The sequence below is a fragment of the Mytilus trossulus genome, chromosome 3 (assembly GCF_036588685.1).
Source record: "Mytilus trossulus isolate FHL-02 chromosome 3, PNRI_Mtr1.1.1.hap1, whole genome shotgun sequence".
Classification (NCBI taxonomy): Eukaryota; Metazoa; Mollusca; class Bivalvia; order Mytilida; family Mytilidae; genus Mytilus; species Mytilus trossulus.
In genome coordinates, this window is record NC_086375.1 from 41,273,115 (window position 1) to 41,297,569 (window position 24,455).

General features: G+C 31.0%; 1 protein-coding gene across 4 annotated transcripts; it reads right to left on the bottom strand.

Moving 5' to 3' along the window:
- Positions 1-226: 226 nt before the first annotated feature.
- Positions 227-19,590, bottom strand: LOC134711489 (ras-related protein Rab6). Of its 4 annotated transcripts, none has more exons than XM_063572107.1 (8): positions 19,363-19,590; positions 16,517-16,575; positions 14,649-14,702; positions 13,803-13,908; positions 12,640-12,751; positions 11,784-11,877; positions 10,523-10,586; positions 227-1,276 (listed from the first exon to the last, which is right to left on the bottom strand). In XM_063572107.1, the coding sequence occupies exons 1-8, from the start codon at positions 19,430-19,432 to the stop codon at positions 1,209-1,211; spliced, it is 627 nt and encodes a 208-aa protein (XP_063428177.1). In that variant the 5' UTR covers positions 19,433-19,590; the 3' UTR covers positions 227-1,208. The 4 variants fall into 4 exon arrangements, with proteins under 4 accessions (XP_063428177.1, XP_063428175.1, XP_063428176.1 ...); XM_063572105.1 differs by lacking the exon at positions 19,363-19,590 and adding an exon at positions 18,802-19,297; XM_063572106.1 differs by lacking the exon at positions 227-1,276 and adding an exon at positions 6,288-9,308.
- Positions 19,591-24,455: the final 4,865 nt, after the last annotated feature.

Here is a 24,455-nt window from a genome sequence, read left to right on the forward strand (position 1 = left end):
CAGGTATAATACACCATTTTCTACATAACAAAATGGCTGTTCCAAGTCAGGAATATGACAGTTGTTATCAATTCGTTTGATAAGTTTGACCTGTTCGTTTTGTCATTTGATTAGTAATGAAACAAATCCAAAAATATGAGCATGTTCTTATCAGGTAATACATAATATTATAACTTTCATCGACGATGTTGATTTTTTTGTATGATAAGTAATAAGATACAAGAGCTAGATTTTTATCACATTTAATGCAAAAGTATGTACATACATTAATAAATTATATATATTATAGCTTCTCCTTAGCAAATGCATATATTTTGTAATTTTTAGATTATTTCATCGCACGTACGTACACTTTATACTTTAAAAAATAATGATATATAAGCATGTATATCATGCAAAATACAATTATTCTCATTACAAAAACTTCCATTAAAATTCAATGAAGCATGACAAATGTCCAATTACACAAAAACTATCGAAACAAAACATAAGATTCCTTTATTAAATAATTAAAGAACAAAGTTTTCTGACACAACAATCACGTACGAAATGATGATCTCTCTCCAATTTTCTTGTCTCTCATGTAAAAAAGAATCATTATTTTACAATATTTATGTTCACAGTTGTTCTATAGAGTCAACATAATGAAAAGTCATCAAATCTGCTATCATCAAAATCTCCTACATATATATATTTTTTTTAAATTTAATGTAAACAGGTGTGTGTATATTTTAGATTTTGGATTCAAATTATCGAATTAAATAAAAAAAAATCATTTCTGAAAAAGGATAGCATTATAGTTTCCAACATAGTTTACCAACATCATAATATTTTGTCTTGCAGATATGTTAAAATACTGGTCATAACATATATGCATATGGAGAGGTTAAGAAAAGCAATGCTTTTAGCTTGGTATTTTGAAATTGTTGTGCATACCTAAATGAAAAAATGCATATATAATATTGTGCAAAGTAAAATTATTTCATATGACATAAGGAGTATAATCGTGTATCATTTAATACTAATATTGTATTTAAAAGCTTCTACGGTAATTCAGTCATGGTTTGGAAATAATCGTCTTTTCAATGAAATCTTTCAGTTTGTGTTGTTATTGCATGAAATAACCAAGGTTCAATGAAATATTGACATAGAAAGTTTGTTATCCTTTCGAATAGTTCATATCACAATATTAGTAGACTTTGTTAACGTTAACATGAACAACCACTGTTTTCTTGTTCTGCAGAATCTAACACTTCTTTTGGTCGTAATTCAATATCTGTACAATTGTTAAGGAAAGTTCATACGAAGACACACAGCTATCTACAAAAGACAAAGCAAACCATGCTAAATTGAAAAGATAAGTCAAAAATTGAAATGGTTTGGCTTTCAAGAAATCAGCGATGCATATAAGATATCAAGCAATATACCCATATTACAGTGAAAACCTAAAGATCCCATCCCTTACATTTCATTTTGTCTGAATTATATTACTATACCTTCATACTATACCGAGATGCAATCTTAAAAAGGAAACAATACGTTATGAAATGCATTCTCCGAAGCGCTTTTCTGGACTTACATTTATCAGGAACGATCAAACTCGGAGATTTGAAGCCAAGGATGTTTAAGCGGCGTTTTGCATTTGCACCGATCTGCATTTCATTTGCGCCGATTTTTTCTTTCATTTGCGCCGATTTTTTTACAGGTAAATTACAAGTGAATAGATATAAAAAGATGTATGAGTGCCAATGAGACAATTTTCCATCCAAGTCATGTAATTTTTTATTTATCATTTTGACCTCTTCTGTTAGCTAGTTGTACAGAGGAGAGGGGTGGTGGAAGAAGGCATACCAGATACATCTTCAGAATTTTTCCTTGACCGTACCCACAGTTATTTAGCCTTTGTCTTTCGGCCATCGATCTGCCGCATGGTTATGCTCTTCAAGTCTGTGTTTTGACAATAGCCAGACCATCAGAATCCGTTGTGAGTCTGGCTTTACACGATATTATGGTACATCAGTGAGATAAGTTGTTATGTTTCATGACACTGATCTTCCGATATGTATGACCATCGATAATGAAGGAATAAGCAATTGACTCATCGGCTCATTTCAGTCCATGTCCAATTGTCCATTTTGTTACAACGAAGTTTAAGAACTATATCATATGAATCCAAATTAACTTAAACATAAGTGAACTACATTTATACTAGTAACCAGATTTTACCAATGGTATAGTGGACAAGTATTAACTTACCTGTAAATCTAATTAGGAGCAAATATAAAATCGGCGCAAATGAAAAAAATTAAATCGGCGCAAATGAAAGAATGAAAATTTTAAAAATCGGCGCAAATGACATACGCCCTCTATAAGAACCGAAACATAGCTTCAATAAAAAAAAAGTACACCAAATTTGTATAAAACCTGACAGGCCAACAAAGCTACTCGTTAAAAAAATAACTTCGGAGTAATGTCACTTTATAACATTAATGTATATAGGTGAATTTTTTTTTTACAAAAATACTAAACTACAAAATGGAGTGCATATTATATTTATAATGAACAAAAAACAGACCTAGGACAAGTGTCTGTGAAAAAAAGAAGTGCTTGTACAGCAATTTTGAACTAGTAAATTTATCATTTTTGGAAAGTAAAAAATGTATATGTTAAATTGGACAATCTTAACATAGAGTGCGAACGTTGGCTTTTTATGAGACATGCAATGGCAAAATGTGAGTCTAAGGTATCGACATGCATAACAGTTAATAGAATAAGAAAGTAATGAATAAAGTAGAATAATGTTCAGTCTTATCCATTTTTTCACTGTAAAACATAAAATAATAAACAAAAATTCGAACTCCGAGGAAACTTCGATGATGAAAAATGGTACATTCAAATGCTCAAACATATCAAACAAATTGACAACAACTGTCATATCCTGACTTGGAAAATCCATTTTCTTATGTAGAAAATGGTAGATGAATCCTTGTTGTGCAGCTAGATGAACCTTTCACTTTTATGACAGTCGAATAGATTCTAGTATATTGTCTTAGATTGACAACTAATTACTACCACTTATTGCTTTTACAAAACTATAGATACTTGATTTCGTGGTTTTGTACAAGTCTCCACACTAGTATATATATAAAATTTAACGCCGAAATAAATGGTTTCATCTTTTCTCAAGAAAATTAGCTCTCGACGAATAATAATAAATCAACACATGAATGCTTAGACTTCAAAGACACAATGTGTCAGAGGGTTCGTATAAATAGTACTAATCATTGTATTTTTTTTTTTTATCACATTCCTATAAATAGATCAATGATATGATCCATTTTATCTTTACCTCAATTTCATCAAATTAATTATGAATTCTCTCGGTTAAAGTTGATCTTATACAATATAAAAAATCCAATGTATCCGAGATTCCAAATTCTTCAGGATACTAGTTTAATAAACATTTCTCTTACAAACAACAATCTACAAATGTTGGTTCCTATCATCATTAGCTGCAATACTATACAATTACTGTCATTTGATGACAAAAGACAGTAATTGTTTTATTCCATATTCCGAGAAAAATGTATTCAATGACAATCATTTACCAAAACAAATTTAACAAAAATTGCATGTAAAAGCGTGTGACGTTTAGCGCGGTGAATAACACTTTCTCAGGTGAATATGCTTTTTTATTAAAAATATATATTTATTCATATAGGGAAACCTACTAAAATAATACAAATATGTAATATACTGCATGTAAAAACCAGTTTTTATGTGTATTATGTGCAAATACATGAGAACCATAGGGAACTATATTTTAGTGTGAATACATTTAGTAACAGTAGGTAACCTGTCCTGTTGTTAGGGAGGGTGGTGCCTAAGTAAAGATTTAGAACAAGTTCTAATCTTTCCAAAAAGTAAAACTCAACAACCAAAAATGTACCTAATCACTGAAATACTGTACCGTCTGGATAATACATTTACCACTACAATTCTGATGTTTCAGTGTAGAAGACGCTGTAAAAATGACTTCTTAATTAAGGTTGCAATCATTTCTGAAAATATCATATGCAACGGGTAGACTGGGTATAGAAATATATTCATCCTTAGACTAGCCAGTCGTGAGGTAAAACACCTTACTTAATGGGGCTTCTGTTTGTCTGAGCAGGGCATTAGATATTTAACAATGTCCGGGCGGAATGGTGTTCTTTAATCTGATGACTCGAGTATATCGCTTCAAAATATATCTGGCAGGGGGTCTACAGGTGGCTTGTTGTAACGAAAAATTCCTGTCCCTACAAAAAACCACCACACGCTCAAATATATCGCCTGTTTTACACATTTACAAGTATCACATAGACTTAAAATTATCAATAATAGTTTGACACTAAGGTCGAGGTCAGATGAACAATGCCAACCAGACATGTTCACCTAACAATCAGTCCATTATCCAAATATATTTGCCCTATTGCTTATAACATCTAATGTTTACAATCAGGAACAGTTTCAAAATATTGACCAAAGAACTATGAAATTGATGTCAAGGTCAGATGAACCCTATCAGACATGTGTCCCTTGCAACCTTTCCAAAAGCAGCAAGTGGCCCTCCACTTTTGAAAAATAAAACGCAAAAAATTATGAAAATATCCCCCCCCCCCATTTTTAACCCCCTTTTAGTAATTACCACCAAACTCAATCCCAGCTTTCCCTTTGTGGTATGGTACCTTGCAGTACAATTTCAAGTAATTGTCTTGAAACTAGAAAATGCTTCATTTTTTACACCTTTTAAGCCCTTAATTCCTGAACGTTTGGAGCAATTACCACCAAACTTGATGACCTCCCTTTATGGTATGATACGTTGTATTACAATTTCAGAGAGATCCTTACGCTTAAACACAAATTATTGTCTGGAAACTAGAAAAATATGTTTTGCTCCTAATTCCTGAAGGTTTAGGGCAATTACCCCAAAACAAAATCCTCCATAACACAAACAAAAAGTTTTGTCATAAACCTGTTAACTATGTAAAAGTTTCAGTCAATGAGCTATGATGAGGGGGTGGGGGCTATATAATCTCCATAGAAATGATACTTGCAAATGCCTTAAACTTGCAAAACAAATACCATTGACTTAACATTAGAAGTTCATCTTATACTGATCTAATCACAAACGTATACAGGTAAACTAAGAAAAAGATTTAAAGTCAACAGACCATGACTGGGGAAATAGGGCAAATATTCGCCCTAGAAATGGGATGTGCTAATGCTTATACAACTGAATACCAACAAGCACTCTGTGAGCATTGCATGACAATGCATAGTCCACTACCAGTTAAAAATTCATTGTAATGGAACAAAATTCTAACTTGATCTACAACTTGTCATGATGTAACTACATAAAATTACAAACAAGCCTACCACTAAATTATTCAAACAATATTCAATAGAAAAGGGAAAAAAAATCCCAATTATCATTTAGTTAAATATAATGTCTTTTACAAATCTTTTAAATGATGAGGTATTTCCATTTGAACAGAAATCTAGTAATAAATAAGTATTTCATTAAAAATTTAATTCGAGGGAAAGGGCTTTAACTGAACAATGAGAAAAGATTAAATCAACAAAATCAACTTGTCATGACAAACCAATACACGAAAACAATACACGAAATATCAAATCAATTTCTTGAAGCATGAAGAAGAAAAGTCTGGAAAACTGATTTGCCAGACTGACGAATGGATAGACAGACTGACAGAGTGCAAACCTAAAGTCCCCTTCGACTTTGTTGATAGAGGATTTACTAATATAAGCCTACCATTATTAGGGACGACATCAAAAGTTCAATGTAAGATAAAAAACTAAATTCACATAGTTTTATCACTGACCCCCACACCCCCCTCTTAACTTAATTTGGGAAAAATTGAATTACCAATAGGGATATATGTAAAAATCGATTTTAGATATACAAAACTTGCAAAATTACCATGGAAGATACTGTAAACCAACTTATTTTCACTAGCTATTTATTTCCACAACTCGTTTCAGCGCTCCTACTTATGGTAATAGATATATTAACTAAGGTTAACATCAAAACCAAGATAAACTTGAAGGCAAACTTGAACAAAGTCACTGAACTATGAAATATGACTCCAATTTATAGATGTATACTGATATTTGGTTGTGAAGGACTATACACATGTCTATGGGTACACAGTGTAAAACACGTCTTGTGCAAAAGTTAAGGTAGAACTAGTCTCCATTTTCACTACATATAAAAACAAAACTTAAATCTCAATTTGTTTTATTAATTTTTTATATAAAACTTTTGTAATATTTCATAAATATATCATATTCTAAACCAAACTGTATATAAATATTCCCACCTCTGATTTTAAAACTGAATTAAAACAGAGTTGCTTCCCCTATCTGTGCCATAAACAAATTAAACCTCACTAAATACAAAATAATATAGTAAACATCCTTACAATGATAAATTCCTAGCACAGATCTTTGATTGTAGTAAATAATAACTAACAATATTTTCCTACATGCTCATTCATATAGCATTGATAAAAATTTATTCCAAATAATATATATGGTAACAATATTTAATAGACAAATCCCATATTTGTGTGGATGCAAATGCAAAAAAAAGTTAAATTGCCAAATAATTCAACAAGAAAATATATTAAGGGCTCGTAAAAATGTTAGGTGTTATCATGAACATTTATGCATGTATGATCTATGAAAGCAAATGATGTGTCTTTCAGACATGGATGACAGCCATTAATAAAATTTCAAGTAAATGCTACTACTTTGGCTTTTAGGCAACTGTAGCCGGTCAAGCATACAATGTAGGTCATGATGATCTAAATGTTATAGAATAGTATTACATAAACTATAAAACATTGTAGAAATATGACGCTATTATCAACTTTGACACATATCTATATTAAGGACCTATTGTGGGAAAAGAAAAGTCCCAAAAACAAAAGCTATTAAAATTGACTGGGGAAAGTCATAGGTATTGGTACATCAGATATTTATAGCATACTGCAAATTATCTAATGATGATTTTATAATGAAATACTGTCATATGTATGGTATGCTCTGGCAGTCTGAACTTTTCTTTATGAAAATGAAAATAAACTTAATGAATTTGTTAACCTTGGGGACATTAATTGAACTACAAACAACCAAAATTTCAAGCTGAGAAAAGATATGTATTTGAATTGAATGTAATTTTAATACCAGCAGAGTGAAATTTTGTTGAAGAATTGCTGTGGAGTTAAAATGGTTTGAGACATGTTTTTTTCTCTTTCTTTTTTTTTTTTTTTTTTTTTTTAAATCTGATGGGTTCCAAACAAATTGAAACTTTAGAACATCTTAAGTCTAAATAGCATGTTAAAATGACTCAGATGTTGAACAAGACGAATTCACTGTAAAAGATTAAACATAGCCTTTTTATAAATCACAGAAATATAATCTCATAGACTTGTAAAGAATTATTCCTAATTCCACAATGAAAAAAGTCATCTTAGGTGTATTGTAACTCCTATTTTATTTTCATAATTTTGATCATTTAAAAAGATCAGATCAAACTAAGACAATCTACAGCTCTTTGGACTATTTTATTCAGACTGTATATGAATTTTAGGCTGTGTAATTATTTTTACTAATTTGAATAACAAATACTCATTAGTAATGAAGATGTAACTCTCACCTATCTTTTTCTCAGAAAATCCATGAAAGAACTGCAAAAACATAGAAAAAAATGTATGTAATATTTTTTTCTTTTCTTGAGTATACATATTACAGTTAATTTATCAGATGAGAAAATGAAATGTAGAGTTTAGGTAAATGAGAAAGCAAACCAGCATCACAACAAACCAATTGACACCTTCTTCAACAGAATTGAGTTTCTACACATAAAACAAGTATGAAATTAGTCTAAGACATGGAAAAAAGATCATGAATTGTTGATTAAATTAGGACTAAAAAAGCAAGTTGATATGATCAAGCAACCACAACTCATCTAAAAAGCTTCAAAAAATTATTTCTAAATTATGATTGACCTTAACGTCCTGATATTTAAACAAAACCAAGCCATAAAAATATTATATCAGTCATTTTCATTGTTAAATTTGGAGGGTGGGCTTTTTTTCTGGTATAATTACAAATGATTTTTTATTTACATGCCATAACTTATGATTAAAAAAAAAGACTGAGCATGGTCTGGCAACAATAAGAAAGCTATCTTATTCACCATTTTTTTCTTTTTTTCTTTTGAATGTCAACACTTATCACAAACATAAACAAAGCAATAAGCAACTAAATAACATAATATACAATTCAATTAAAGCTGCACCAATATGTGTATTGGTGTAAAACATTAATTACAGAGTCACAGATTGATTAATTAAATTAGGTTCACCATATACAAAGCAACAAAAAAATAAGTAATCAAAAATTAGATTTAAACAAAATTTGTTTACATTAATTTTATAGTAAAATAATTTGTATATTTTACATGTTATTTATTATCTTAAGTATTCAAACATTTTTTTGTTCATCAATGTAATTATATGGCTTATGTTTTAATAGCTGAAAAGGGTCATGTTCTTGAAAAATAATATAATTCCAACAAAAAAAAAAGAATCTAGATATGTATCGTTGGAACAGACCATGGACAGAAGAGTAATTTTACCCCAAAAATTGTTTTTAAAATTTTGTTTTTGTTGCCCTTGTTCTGAATTTTTAATTTTCTTTATAAGTATTTTAGATATTTGGACCAAACATCTAGAAGAGAGAATAAAAGATTTCTTATTTAAAACTTTACCTGTAATAGCAATGTATTTCAGTTATTTTGAAACCAAGTACATAACCAAATGAAAACGACAACAAACATAAAAATTTCTCCATTTCAAATAGTTCTTCATTTGAAATTGTACACATTTTGATTTTACATAGTAAATACACCATTTACAGAATAAAAACAGTAAGTCTGGCAAATAAATAAAAGTAATACATGTTCACAATGCAACCAGCAACAAAAACACATGTAGCTGTCTTATGTCAATAATTGATGCATCCTAAAATTTCCCTTCTGGCATTTTCAATGTCTCATGCAGGAAATTGTAGGTATAAAATCCCAGGTTTTTTTGGTGGTAAAATAATGCACATCGATCATGCAAAATGCAGTAGACAACACGAAAATAAAAAGAGACGGAGTTTGTATTAACATGCACAGCCTCCTTCTTTTGCTTCTGGCTCCGATGGTGTGTCTTTTAATTTAACCTCCGTCACTGAGAAAATAGTTAAGGAAAAAGAAACAAACAAAATTCAAATTTTACAACATCTAAAGCTTTTTTCGTACTAAAAGCAAACAAGTAAATGTAAATGAATTCTACAGATACTCAAACAGATTTCTGGTTAACAGTGAAATAAAATATGGTTTTAGATTTTGAATCAAATTATTACATTTTTTTTTTATATATGATTTTTTTTTTTAATTTATTGAATCAAATTCTATAGGCTGAATGTATTTTGATGCATTTTTAACTCTGTGTATATTAATCTTTTAAAAGTTAAAGAAGTTAGGCTGCAACAAGCATTATGTGCCAAAATGCATTTTTATCTAGAGGATTTAGTGTGGGGAATAATATGCCTCTACAACATGCTTCAAATCAGATTCCTCTCTTCAAAGGTGTTACAGCATGCAGATGAGCTTTTAAAAAAAAAATATTGACAATTTTTGTTTGTTTTGTAAACAATTAAGTGAAATAAACAATTGACTATACATTTATTTGAAAACTTTTAGCAACATAAAATAATGCACACGACTGCAGCTAAAAATGCAAATCAAGATACAAATCACTAATAAAATTGACTTTTTATTACCTTGCTTGTCCTCTTCATTGCTAAAGGCCTGAAATTTCTGTTACAAATGTTTTGGGGATATGTAAATGACAATATAACACCATGTTGCTAACTGAGTACACTATAACCATGATAACCATAGTTATAAGGGTATCTTTATTAAGCACCAATTTTCTTCAACTGTATCACATCCATTTAAAGTGGAATATTGCAGAGAAATTCTCTGTACTGAGACCGAAATGTACCTTTGTCACTGGTACTTAACAGACACTATGACGATGACACTAACACTCATATGACCCTAACTTCCAATTTTCTATACATAAGTAGGCTATTTTTTTCATTTTTAAGAAATTCTGTTCCAACCCTTCCATTTTCAAAGAACAAGGTAGAAAAACTTTAGCTTTTTGACTTGTCTTAAAACTATACAATTGCTGATGTATAACTTTGATAAAAGTGGAGATACCCCTTTAAATATCTTTCATTAATTACAATTTGTTTTGATCTCAGGCTTTTTGTATAGGTTTTTGTCTGTAGAAATAAACACATTTTTTTTATCCCTAAAATTTGCTTGCAAGAAAACCGTAATCCCATCGATGCTCAACCATGTACATGTTAAATATTAAAAACAAAAGGATACTCTCTCCTCTAGGTTTATCTGTTTGTTCCATTCCCGGTAATGCAGCAGCCACTCGTCTAAATAACTAAAATACAAATATACACAAATTATACAATGCCTCATGATCAAATGAGTTGATAGTTTTTTTAAGTTGAGTGCTGGTTCTTTGGCAAAACTTAGTGCATATCTAAAGATAAATTCAAAATTGCTCCTTTGAAAATATTTTAAACACAACAAACACACATGAAACAACGGTCAACTGTTTCTGGCTAACAGGATTTTAAATTAGAAATTATATCACCAACTCACTCATTTTTTTTAACAGTGAATGTTGGTGTTACAATTACAATTTTGTCCTTACAGATCCTTTAAATATTACCAAGAGCTTTTGTGATAAAGCAGTAAGATATTTACATAATTTATATGTAAATACTTAAAACACCACTTCTACTTTAAGTTGCCTAAAATACAAGGAGACTGCTGATTTTTTGCTGATAGCGAAGTGACAGTATGTATGATCCAGAAATTTATATTAAATGTAGGTCCGGTAAGGACCGATTTTGGCCTCAAATTTCAGTTTCATCTGACAAAAGATTTTGACCACTTTTTAAACACGTAAGTGTCTATTTTATATGATTCAATTAATTTTAGTGAAAGATTTTAACTTATTTCGTCATTAAAAACGATCCAATTCAAGCTCAAATATGAAAAATCTACCAAATATGCAAAAAAAATGACACTTTTTAGATGGTTTTTGTCAAAAATGAAAGTGGCCGCATCCGTGTTCATCCTCAATCTTTATATATGTTGTGTATTATCATCAAATACAACTTCCATTTCAATATTTTGGATGAACACGAATGCGGCCACTTTCGTTTTACACGGAAACCGTCTAAAATTTAAAGTAAAATGCTGGAATTGTTAAGATTTCAGTAATTTAGCATGACTTAATGGTGCTGGTATCCAATATATGTGCATTGTATTGTCAAAAACAGCCCATATTTATGTAGCAGAACCATTCTTCTATCCAATAAATAACTAAAAGTTTACATTTTAACAATTTTGTAAAACTGCCATATTTTGGGGCCAAAAAGGAGTCTTACTGGACCTACTCCTTTGTTTCTGACATGTTTGAAAAATATGTTTTTTTGCCTTTATGTAATTAACAAAAGTATGTGTCCTATGAATATACAACCAGTTAACAGTGAATTTCTTATTGGTTTCCACCCTATAACATTAGAAAAATGCATATTAAAACAAGATTATACAAATGATGACTTACTTGTTTTACATTATAACCAGCTTTAGCACTGGTTTCTATAAACATCACATTTAATTCTTTAGCTTTTCGTTCACCCTCTTCTGATGTAACTTGTCTGTAATATGCACAATAGAACTGTCAGTATAGGCAATCAAAATTGAAAAGATGGGTTTTTTTCCTCACCCACACCAAATATTTTTTTCATACATTTAGATTAAATAATGAATAAACCAGCCCATGCTCGAGTTCTAAACCATTTTTTTTTAATTCGTACAATTGTCAGTTTTAAAATGTTTAACTTTACATTAGAGAAAATGTTGGGTCTCTTCAGTCACTTGGTCAGATCTGTCTAAAACAAATATGAAAAAGCTGCTTTATACAATACTATATGTCTGCTAGATATTGCAAATATGGTGTAGCCGTATGTGTGCAAGATATAAACCTGAAGTCTTTTGGCAAGTGTAAATGGTAGGTTATCTAGCCCATCATGTAGTAGAGGAGTTGAAATGGACAAAATTTAATCTTGTTTTTGTCTGAACTTTACTGTTTCATTGAACTATGCCCACATCTCCTTTTATTCATATCTGGGAACTTACAGCTTTAGAAGTTATTTTTGATTCATGAACATGATAGAACTGTTGGTTCCTTGTTTTAGATGGTTGCTTAATGATTGTTGTTTTCCACTATTGCACATGCTATTTTCAATGTTCCTTTTTATAGGATTTCTCATATGATTAAAGTTCTCTTCAATACACTCTAGTTATTTGTGTATAAAAGGTATCAATAAACGGTGCCTTGTTCTACCTAGAAACCTTGTTGTACATGTTTTATTTAAGGCAGACAAGTTTATCCCTCAACATACTAACACACATCTTACCTTTTATCGGATAAATCTGTTTTATTTCCTACTAACATTATTATGACATCACTTCCTCGTTCTGTTCGTACATCATCTATCCATTTAGATGTCTGTTGAAAAGAATTAGCATCTGAAAGATAGTTTGCAATACAAATGTAAAATATATACACTGAACATAAATATTGTAACAAACATTTTACATATATATTTGTGATTTATTTTTATTTTTCACAAGAAGGCATATCCTTAGCTCTTTATCTTTTTTTAAAATAGTTGTAATTGTAGCTTTTTTCTAAAATTCTTGTTGTTGATTATTTTCTACCTCATACTTAAAGAGGTACAATTCTCTAATTTTTGTGCTATTTTCAAATTTCCTGACCAGTGTGAGAAAAATATTTCTCCTCACTCATGAAAAATCTGTTCTTGGCAAATGATTGGTTGAAATTTAATTGTGACGTTGAATTTTCTTGTTCTCTTCTGAATTTTCTTATTGTGACGCATGAGAAAAGGCGACCATGTCTGATGATGTACACAACTTTCCTCAAATACTTGAAAAGGAAGGATAAAAATCATTATGGAAACAGATTCCACCACTGTAACTCGTGTATTACGATATGTCTCCACTCTCAACAGTTAAATTTTAATTATTCAAAAAGCTTTGCAAGCCTTGTGCTTCAAATATTGAAATCTAACTGTCTCAAGTGGAGAAATATTGTAATACACTTGTTGCAGTTGTGGAATCTATATATATATATCAGCTTTTCTTATTCAAGTAGAAAGAGAATATTGAATGTCAGAAAAGTATGTCATTGATGTTGCCTAGAAAAATAGTGATGAACATTTATTGATAGACTTCCAAACTTGAGGATGTTAACTTTCTCTCTTCTAAAGAACAACTTCTTTGTCATTTTGTTCTGATGGAAAGTTGTTTCATTGGCAATTGCAAACATATTGCATCTCCTTATTTTCTGAGGTTTTTTTTTATAATCAATAATTTATATGTACTGCAGTATACATGGTATAAAAGGTATAATTTTACATTTTCTCAGACGGATGTTTTGTTTTGTTTGCATGGTAATTATATATGAAATAGACTGCATTGAATGACTTTGTATTTCTATAGCCAATATACGAACACTTTACAGTAACCACACAATATAAATACAACATGGTAAACCTACTTGTTATATCATACACAACTACAGCAACAGAAGAATCTCTTATGTAACTAGGAATTAAACTTCGGAACCTCTCTTGACCAGCTGTATCCCACAATTGTAATCTTATCTGGAAATAAAAAGTATTTCTGTTATCTTATGATTCATTCAGGCGTACATAGGCAAATAAATATTACATTATATAACAAAAGTTATAACACAGAAATATGAATAATTGGTTATGTTACAAAATCAAAAACATTACATTAAAACATTGTAAAAGTTTTATTTGAATCCTAGAAGATTTAATTTAAATTTGACCTTATCACAAAACTGTATTTGATGTTGCATTCCTCAGACTCTGCAGCCCAAACTTAAGAAAATGTGCATTGTGCATGTCAGAATTTCTATAACACGCTAAAAGAATATATACTAAATTTACCCAAAATATAATGTGGTGAAAAACATTATCTTGAGGACTGTACCGTGTGTGTTGATGAATTGCACAAAACAATAATGCCCGTTTTGGTTTTTGATATGAATGGTTTTTAAATAGTTTTTGTTTTTACTATAATCATGACAATTTTGGATGTATTACATGTGTCAGATAGACTATTAGTTTTGGTGGATATTGATTGTTTTATCTCTGGGAATAGAAATTACATTTTGTAATCAATTTTAACTGTTTTCTATGTAAAATAATAAATTAGCAGAAACAAATCTTACCAAAAATTTAAAAACAGACCCAATCATTAAATTGGATAAATAAGGTCCCCTTAACATGCTAAATTTGTTAATGTCAGATTGTGCACAAAGTGTATTTTAAATTCAATTCTAATCTAAATTAGACATATATTGTTTTCTACTTACTGTTCTATCTTCTAGATACATAGTTTTGGACAAGAAATCAATACCTATTGTAGCCTGAAAAAACAAAAGCAATTATATATGGTTAGATGCACCTTCAACGTGATTGATTATACATACAACATTTACAACTTGTCAATTATGTATACTATTACAAAGATTTTATAATCAGACATATACTAGCAAACATTTTTACAAAAGCAGTTTTATCAAAATTGAAATGTCGCTCTTTTCCAATATTACACACAGTGTCATATGTCCATGAATAAATTCCAGTATAAGTTAATTGATTAGTTGATTCTCCTATTATTGAACTGCCATTCATCACACACTTAAGACTGTTGTAACTTCGAAGAATTAAGGTTTTATTTTTTGGTAAACACTTGATCATTTTAAATTCAAAGCAAAATAAAATTTATGACTGGTAGATCAATAGTTACCTCTTAGACAATCATACCACATCTCCTTATTTCTATTTTTAATCTGGTCATGTACATTTGTTCTAACATAGAAATATGAATCACTGGTTATGAAGCAACTTCAAAAGTACACATGTACACAGTTACCCTGTATATGTTTAATAGAATCCTAAGAGAGGAAGCAGGGCAAATACAATTCCACTTGATGCATACTGAATACCATAATGCAATAGTTATCCATTTTCCATCATAAATATTGACTATATATTTTGTTATGTAAAAACTACATCAGAAAACTTGGCAAAATAAAGTTAGTATATTTTATGTTCCACTTAAGATGTATTCTTAGAGATTCCCACCTGCTCATAAGGAACAATGAAGTCGCATGAATTACATATACATGTAAAGTTTTTAAAAACTGTGTTTGCTATTCATGTATATCATCAATAAATACAAATTGATTGAAATAGATGACAAGTTTGAACCAGCATGACCAGGGAAAAATTTTTGCATGCAAAATTTAGAGATTTTAGATTCCTTTGAAATATTGGATCTGCAGCTAAAACAATTTCCATAAGTTTTTGTTCACTTTATTCTAAAAATTAAGATCCTCTGGTGGATCTTTATCATGTTTATAGTCTGATTCTAACGGTAAACTGTTACATAATACGGGTTCTGTTTAAATTTTGGATTTTCGTGTTGAAAACACTTTGCAGACAACACCTTATTCACAATGTTACGTTACCATTTTCTGCTTTTTCTCAAACGCATTCTGCATTTATATTTGAGCTGACTTCTTGAAGCCAAAGAAATTAAAATAATCACACAAGAATTCATTGATTGCATTTTTGCTGTGAGAATGAATTGATACAGACATGTAGGTATTGATTTTATCTTTTGCATCATCAATTTATAATAAGAACATGAGAATTACAATTTCTGCACCTAATGGTCTGCATGTTGATTCATATTATTGACTTTCAATCAGTAGATCTAATGATTAATGAAAATTCCAGAACAGATATGTACATGTCATCATTTCTCTTAGTATAAAAGATAGGTAAAAAATATCAAAGGAGCATTCAAACAAATTTGTCAAACATGGCAAACAAAACACAAAAAAAAAATATATCCACACACCTGTACACAAAATAAACAACTTAAAAAACTGAAGACTGAGCACCACCAAACCAACCAAAAACCCAGGGGTGAACTCAAGTGCTCTGGGAGGATAAGCAGATCCTGCTCCATATGTGGCAACTGTTTAAGTTGGGAAATTCTGCTATGAATTCTACATCCTGACAATGTACATGTAACAATACTATGTACTACATGTAGAATGGAAAATTCATAGAGTCAATTGACAGCACTCTTTATCTTTTGGGAAATTCAATGACACGTGAAATCGTGCTGTCAATTCAAAACATGTTGAAAGTTTATGGCAAAACTTACTTGATAGGTATTGTCGAAGCTGTCATACATAAATCTTGTTATTAAAGAGGTTTTACCAACTGAAACAGAAAAACCTTATTATTAGACATGTAAAATGTAAATGTATAAAAGCAAAAACATACCTCATGAACATGTAGGAAACAGGTTACAAAAAGACAAATGAAAATTATTACTAATCAGATATATGGGGATAAGACTTACACAACACATGCAAGTCACAATTGAGGAAAAGTTAACAAGAAATTGGTTATTACATTTGGAACTTACCAAATATTCAATAACAGAACTATTGAATGTTTTTTTTTTATTATTATCATCATGATCATGATTATTACTAGAATCTTAATTAACTACAGACATGACAGAATGCATTAATTAAGAGTTCAACTTTTATAGACTACACCAGTATAACAGATTTTATCCAAATCTGTGGTCCAAATAAATTTTGGTCCATCAGACAAGTTTTTGAGTTTCCAATACATGTACTTTGATGATTTTGACATAAAAATACAATAATTTTATATTTTAAGGATGAATAAATAATTTCAGGACTAAAATATCTTGAAACAAGAATGTGTTACCAGTACATGGATGCCCCACTCGCACTATAATTTTCTATGTTCAGTGGATTATAACATTGGGTTAGAAACTCTAATTTGGCATTGAAATTAGAGAGATCCTAGCATAGGGAACATGTCACTTAAATTTCATTATTTGTGTACTTAAGTTTCAAGTTGATTGGACTTCAACTTCATCAAAAACTACCTTGACCAAAAACTTTAACCTGAAGCAGGACAGACGGACGAACAACAAACACACAATCAGAAAAACATAGTGCCCTCTTCTAACTTAATTAGGTGCGCATCAAAAAGTTGACACAGGAAATAAATCTCACTTATTTAATTCATGATGTTCCTGATGTTTAACTTTGTTTAATGTTCAAAAATACATTTATACATGTCATAATTAACAGCTCCTGGTGACAGGTGATAATAATGGACAATTCATAGTTTGATGTTTCTGGCTCTTCACAGAATTCCTTCAGTAGAAGAGTTATGAATAAATATACCAGACTATGAATTATCACTGTTCACTTAAAATCTAGTAGAGAACCGAACCTGTTGGACTAGGCATCAATCATAATAATGCATTGTTCCTAATGTACAGTACCCTTCAAGAGTACCAACTCTCCCACACCCTACACTGAGGAAAATGTTGGAGCCACTCCGAAATTCCTCCCAAAATGTTGGGAGGAATTTGGGAGTAATCTCTCCCAAAATCAGGTAAATGTTTATTGTGATAACGAGCTCACTCTCTACACCGAGGAATTAATTGCCCTTATCCTACTTTGATCTATACCTGCACAAGACTGAATGGGTAATTGGATTACCTGACAGGTAAAGGTTGAAGTAATAAAGAATTATATTTCCGGTCTACTGTACCAGTTTAAGTGTCAAACAGGTGTATAATTTTAAATGACTTTTATACTAATTAAATTTCATTTCTGGAAATAAAAACTTAAGTCAAAATAAAAAAAAATGTATGTGTCTGTCCTATGTCACGAGCCTGTAATTCAGTGGTTGTCGTTTGTTTTTGTTTTACATATTTGAATTTCTTTCTTTTTTTTGTAATAAGGCCATTAGTTTATATCTTTTAAATTGTTTTACAGTCAGTTAGGGGCCTCTTATACAATGTAGCTGACTATGTGATATGGGCTTTGCTCATTGTTGAAGGCTGTACAGTGACCTTAAATTGTTAATTTCTGTGTCATTTTGGTTTCTTGTGGTGAGTTGTCCCCTGGTTTTTGTTAGTCTTGTATTATTTTTAATTTTAATTTCTTGTGTATAATTTGGAGTTCAGTATGATGTCCATAATCACAGAACTCCATGAAGTATACTGAACTAAATGTACAAATGTAGTATATACATTGTATATTTGTTTAGGGGCCAGCTGAAGGAAGCCTCCAGGTGCAGAAATTTCTCCCTGCATTTAAGACCTATTGGTGACCTTCTGTTGTCAGGTTGTTGTCTCTTTGACATATTTCCCATTTCCATTCTCAATTTTACCATTAGCAATCATACCACTTCTTTTTAATATAAATTAGGTATATTAGGGTAGGCACGGAAATGTAAAGATCTATCAAATGATTAACCCCTCTGTTGACATAATAAGCATAACCAGACACAAAACAGTGTTTAAATAGAAGTCTGGCCCTAAAATTAAGTTAGATTAAAATAGGGGGGGGGGAATATTTGGCCACATTCATTAAACAAGTTAAAACTTACCTGCAGCTTCACCAAGAAAAGCCAACTTAAACTTCAATAAAGAGCTCCTGACATAGTTATTGTTAGAGATATCCATTGCTTTCTGAGCAAAACTCATTTTAATACAATAAGAAGGATGTTCAAATGGATTAAAAGGTCTAAGAACTTTTATCTTGTGTTGTATCCTGTTTGTAATTGTATATTAATGTGTCATTAAATGTGGTCTACAGCTCTAAAATATATGTTATATCATAAGTTCCATGCTGGCAGGTGATTCCCTATGATGAAATTTCATTTCTAGCACAATTAGTAATATTAGGTGCAATTTGTTCATCTAATTATCCTGAATTTATGTCATGAATGTGTCTGCATAACATTCCAACAAAACAAGTGCATGCAATTTGCTTTTCTAAATACAATTTCATTGAACGGTTAGGTCGCCAATTGTATGGAAATTAGTATTAAATGAAAAATAATTTATTATTAAAAGTGATGACTCAATGTGTGCATGACATGATTGGTTCACAACGAAGTCGAATAGGTAAACACGACCACTTCCGCTACATCGTCATCGGAACTTACCACTTTGTTCACCTAGAAAAACTAATTTAAACTTCCTCAGCGGGTTCCCGAATTCCCCAGAGGAACTCATTGTGATATCTGATTCCTATGTAGAAAAATAAAAGTTAATTTGTAGGTGTGAGTCGAGACTGGACGTTAATATTTAGCTGTCTTCTTTCAACTCGCCACGTTCCGAGTCTTCATAAATTACAGACATGCGTGTACACACCGGAAATGTCAAATATTTCATTCTGAAGGAAAGTGTTGCTTTTATTTTTAAACGGCAACATATTCGACCTTCCTCAACATTCCCTTTGTTGAATGTTGATTTTTTTTCTTAGTTCATCAATTTATAATAACGAAAAATAGTCTGGGTGGGGAAATTTCAACCTGAAAGAATTTTCTGGTCTAGTTTTAATTATTTTTTTTAAAATTAAATATATCGAAAAGTTCCAAAACTGTTGACCGTGCGTCCGTCCTCTGAGGGGTTCAACGGTAAACAAACTAGTTTACTAATTTGAGCAAACAGTTGTATCTATTTATTTGATTTATTTGTTAAACTGTGTGCAATTTAAAAAAAATGTCATTGACAAACATATGTTGACTTGTGTATTCGTCATTATTCCATATGAAACTCTTCTGTTTGTTCTAAGTCTATAAATTTTAATATAAAATTCAAGAAACATATGATACACAAATTTTAAGAAACAAGCTAGCCTTCTATTCTTGAAGAGTGTTACTGATAAAGGTAAGCATGATTAATAAATTCACGAAAAAGCCAATTTGTCATTAACAATAAAATTGAGAAAAGCCTGAAATGGGGAATGTGTCACTAAGAGACAACAACCCCGGCGACCATGCATGTACCAGGCAACAGCAGAAGGTCATGTATTGGCATTGTATACGTACAGAGGTATACATATATACCAATTCAAATTTATAACTATTGGTTTAAAAAATCGATTTACGCTGAATAATAAGTTGGAAATGATATTTCTCTATAACAGTCTGTTTGGTTTCAACTCCGTCAAATAAGGCTAAAACATCACTTAGGTTTTATAGGCGGTATATATACTATATTACTCTGTCTTATCGATCCGTAACAATAACTCATTCTAAAAGGTTACCATTAAAGGACTAGGTTCACTAAGTACAAAAAATGGCCCTGTCCAAAAAAAATATTTCATCAGTAATTAATTGACTATCTGCATGTTTGCTATATAAAAACAAGTTTTCAAATTTCAATATTTCACTAATTCTGCATTTTTGGGGAACACTGAGTAATTAGATCTTTGAATATTGTAAATTATTTGTATTACTATTGATTTTGTTATCATTCAATTAAAATCAAACTAAAGACTATAACACTATTGTTATATAACATTGAGAATATACATATATGCACATGCATGGTTCTACAATCAGTTTCAATACCTGTTTCTTGACATTGCACGAGGTCATTTTTTTCTCTTACTCAGTGTTTTTGACGTATTTACACTAAATCCATTGGATGTTGGATGTGCACTGAATGATAAACGAGTCTTCTAAAGATTCAAGATTTTTTTGGTTAGTTGTTATTGGCTTTGAACTAGCTTGTTAAGCGCAAGTGTTTTCCATAGGTTTATCCTTCTGTTTTAAACATGTGATTGTCTGTAATTGAACGGTATATTCCGGGTACATACAAAGCCTGTCAAAAACTACATAAGACTTCATGAAATCGCCCACTTGTGTACCTGGCAATGTGTACTGTTATACGACGTTTCAGTAATTTATACTTTTTTTCATAAGCGTAATTGAAAAGTTCTTACAATTTTAACACTTGTAGCAAGCGTTTATTTCTCATTAAAAGTTACGGAAAGGTAAACAGTTCCTGCTGCACATGTCATACGCGTCGTGTGGGTCATGCAATTTCAAATCCAGTGGCATGTCGTTTTCGGTAATGTCACAATTTAGGATAAGGGAATGGAATCGAAAGTTCCAAAAAAGCTCAACCATATCTTAATGGCGCCCGAAAACTTTCTAAGGTGTCATAAATACATTTTACAAAGTTCGCTGTTTGTTTCGCTCCGTCAGCACGTCTTTTTATCCTTATTTAGTTCTATCAAAACCTTAGATTTCAACTCTTTAAACCCTTATTTTAAACTGAAAAATAGTCTAAAAGAAATAATCCACAAAATATTTAGTATGAAATTAGATCATACACTATAAAGTTATTTATTTGGGATACCATCCGACATATTTGGTTAATAAATAACAAAAACTGAAACATACTACACCGAGGAACAAATGATCAGTATATATGATTTTCTAGTAGAAAACTTATTTGTTGAATTTGGAGGTATACTTTTTCAACAAATTGTCGGCATTCCTATGGAATTAGGCTGTATTCCTCTCCTTTCCTACCTCTTCTTACTTTCCTACGAGTCGGAGTTTCTCCAGACACTTGTCAAAACAAGAAGACCAAAAAGCCATATCATTTAATTCCACATTAAGAATTATTGATGATGTCTTTCTGTTAACAATCCCAACTTTTCTGATACGGTTCCTTTGATATATCCCCAAGAACCAGAAATTAAAGAAACAGAATACGCAACTCCCTATGGTTCATTTTGGACATATACCTCGAATTAGACGTAAGCGGTCATCTCAGCACCAGAAACGTATGACATAATTTAAAAACTATATAAATCTAATTTCCTTCACAAAAGTAGCAATTTACCAACTTCACCTGTATATGGGATATATATATTTTCAACTCATTCGATATTCAAGAGCTTGCAGTTCTACTCAGACTTAGTAAAACGTTAACACTGTCTGTGCAGAAGGTTGACGAACTAGGGTCATGGCATATAATATCGCGTCCTTTAAAAAAAGATATTCAGAAGATACCAACCCCTTGTTTATAGATATTCCATATTATCTTCATACATAATACATGATGGTCTTGACCTATCGATTATAGGTTCTGGTGTTGTTTATAATCATAATTACGTGCTATAGTGTTCTTTTTATATGTCTTTGTTTATTTTCAAACTTTGCTGTTTAGTCCATTTTTGGTAACGTCCTTTTGCGTGTCGATATTTGTACAGCTATCCATTGCGTTATTGTGTTATGGATAATTTTGCATTCTTGTCTTTCATGTTTGCTTATGTGCTTTGTTTAAAGAGTGTTAACATGCCATTTTATTTGCTATTTTGACAAAGTTCATATAGTGGTTAAGATTATATTACATTGTACTATGTTGTACCCCAATTTGGACATTTCAACCTTTTAAGTCTATTTGTTTTTTCTGACACGTTGTTTTCAATATAGTCTAATGGAACATTTTGCGAATGTCATACAAGTGAAAAATTTCGCTAGCTATGAAATATGTTTCGAGCCATCATTTTATTTACCTTATTATTTACAATATTTATATAGCGCATTATCTAATTGAAATTACTCTCAGCGCTTATTTTCTATATAAAGAAATGACTGTGTGACCGTGTCAAGTCTGGCATATGATAGTTGTTTTCTATTCGTTTGATGTGTTGGAGCTTTTGATTTTGACATTTGACAAGGAACTTTCCGTTTTGAATTTTCCATGGAGTTCGATATTTTAGTTATTTTCTTTTTACTTTTTACATTTTACTTTATTTCTTTTAAGTGCAAAACATTGTTTATTTTCATTCTGAAAAATCTTGTACCTACTTCTCATTCTTCTCCGTGTTCTGTCTGAATTCTATCATTTTAAGTGATATCAAATAGGTATCTGAGGTTCCACGATTATAATTTCATACGCCAGACGCGCGTTTCGTCTACCTAAGATTCATCAATGAAGCTCAGATCAAAATAGTTATAAAGCCAAATAAGTTTAATGTTGAGCATGAAGGACCCAAAATTCCAAAAAAGTTGTGCCAAATGCGGGCAAAAGAAGGACGAAAAATACCAGAGGGACAGTCAAACTCATAAATCGAAAAAAAAAACTGACAACGCCATGGGTAAAAATTAAAAGGACAAACAGACAAACAATAGTACACATGCCACAACATAGAAAACTAAAGAATAAACAACACAAACGATATTAGGTGCTCCGAAAGGGTAAGCAAATCCTGATCCGCATGTGGCGCCCGTCTTGTTGCTTATGAGATAAAAAATCTGGTAAATAGTCTAGTTCGGTAGGTCACATTTATGAAAGGGAAGGGGATTGTAGGTACGACATAAAGAACATATCCGATATCATTTGTGAAACGGGATTCCATAGCCGTCTACCAACTCGTGATGGCGTCTGTAAAATATACGCAGAGATGATTTCAGCTTCACCATTTGAAACTCTTGATTTAATAGCTTCCTTGTGAGCAACCACCCTATATCAAGAAAATTATGATAGGAAATGCAAGCACGGAAATATCGTATCAATTGGGAGATATATACACCGTATGCAGGTGCTGCTGGAATGTTGCTACTAAGAAATGGAAAGTTCTCAATTGGAAAGCTGAAATCATCTCTTTTGTCGTAAAGTTTTGTTTTCAATCGACTCTCATTGTCAATTTCTAGATGTAAGTCAATATATGAGGCCGACTTAACTGTATCTGTTGTATCCTTTATTTATAGTTCAATTGGTTAGATGCGTTCGACATAGTCACCAAATTTTGAATTATTTACTTGAAATAACATCATCTATATAGCGGAAAGTATAGTAAAGGGTAAAATTGCTAACTTCTTATCTTTCTTCATAAGAAATTCTTGTATGAAATCAGCCTCATAATAATAAAGTCGGCAAGAAGAGGGGAACAATTCGTTCCCATTGGAATGCGAAAGTCTGTTGAAAAACAATTCCCCGAACGTAACAAATATGTTGTCAATCAAGAGTCAAGAAATCAGGCATCTTGATGATGTCAGTTTCAGAGAATTTTTTGTATGAATCAAAGTGATCATGATCCTTTACAAAGTAGGTTTTATCCCTTCCCAAGACAAGATACTTGTATCTTCATTTGCCATTCTATTAATGAAACAAAGCAATACCAACTCTTTCAATTTGTCTTTTAGTTTGGATATGGGATTCTTGTATAAAGTGAAGGAAACTCAAATGTATTTATACTATTACAAGATGACAGAGCGTTAGATTGTATGTA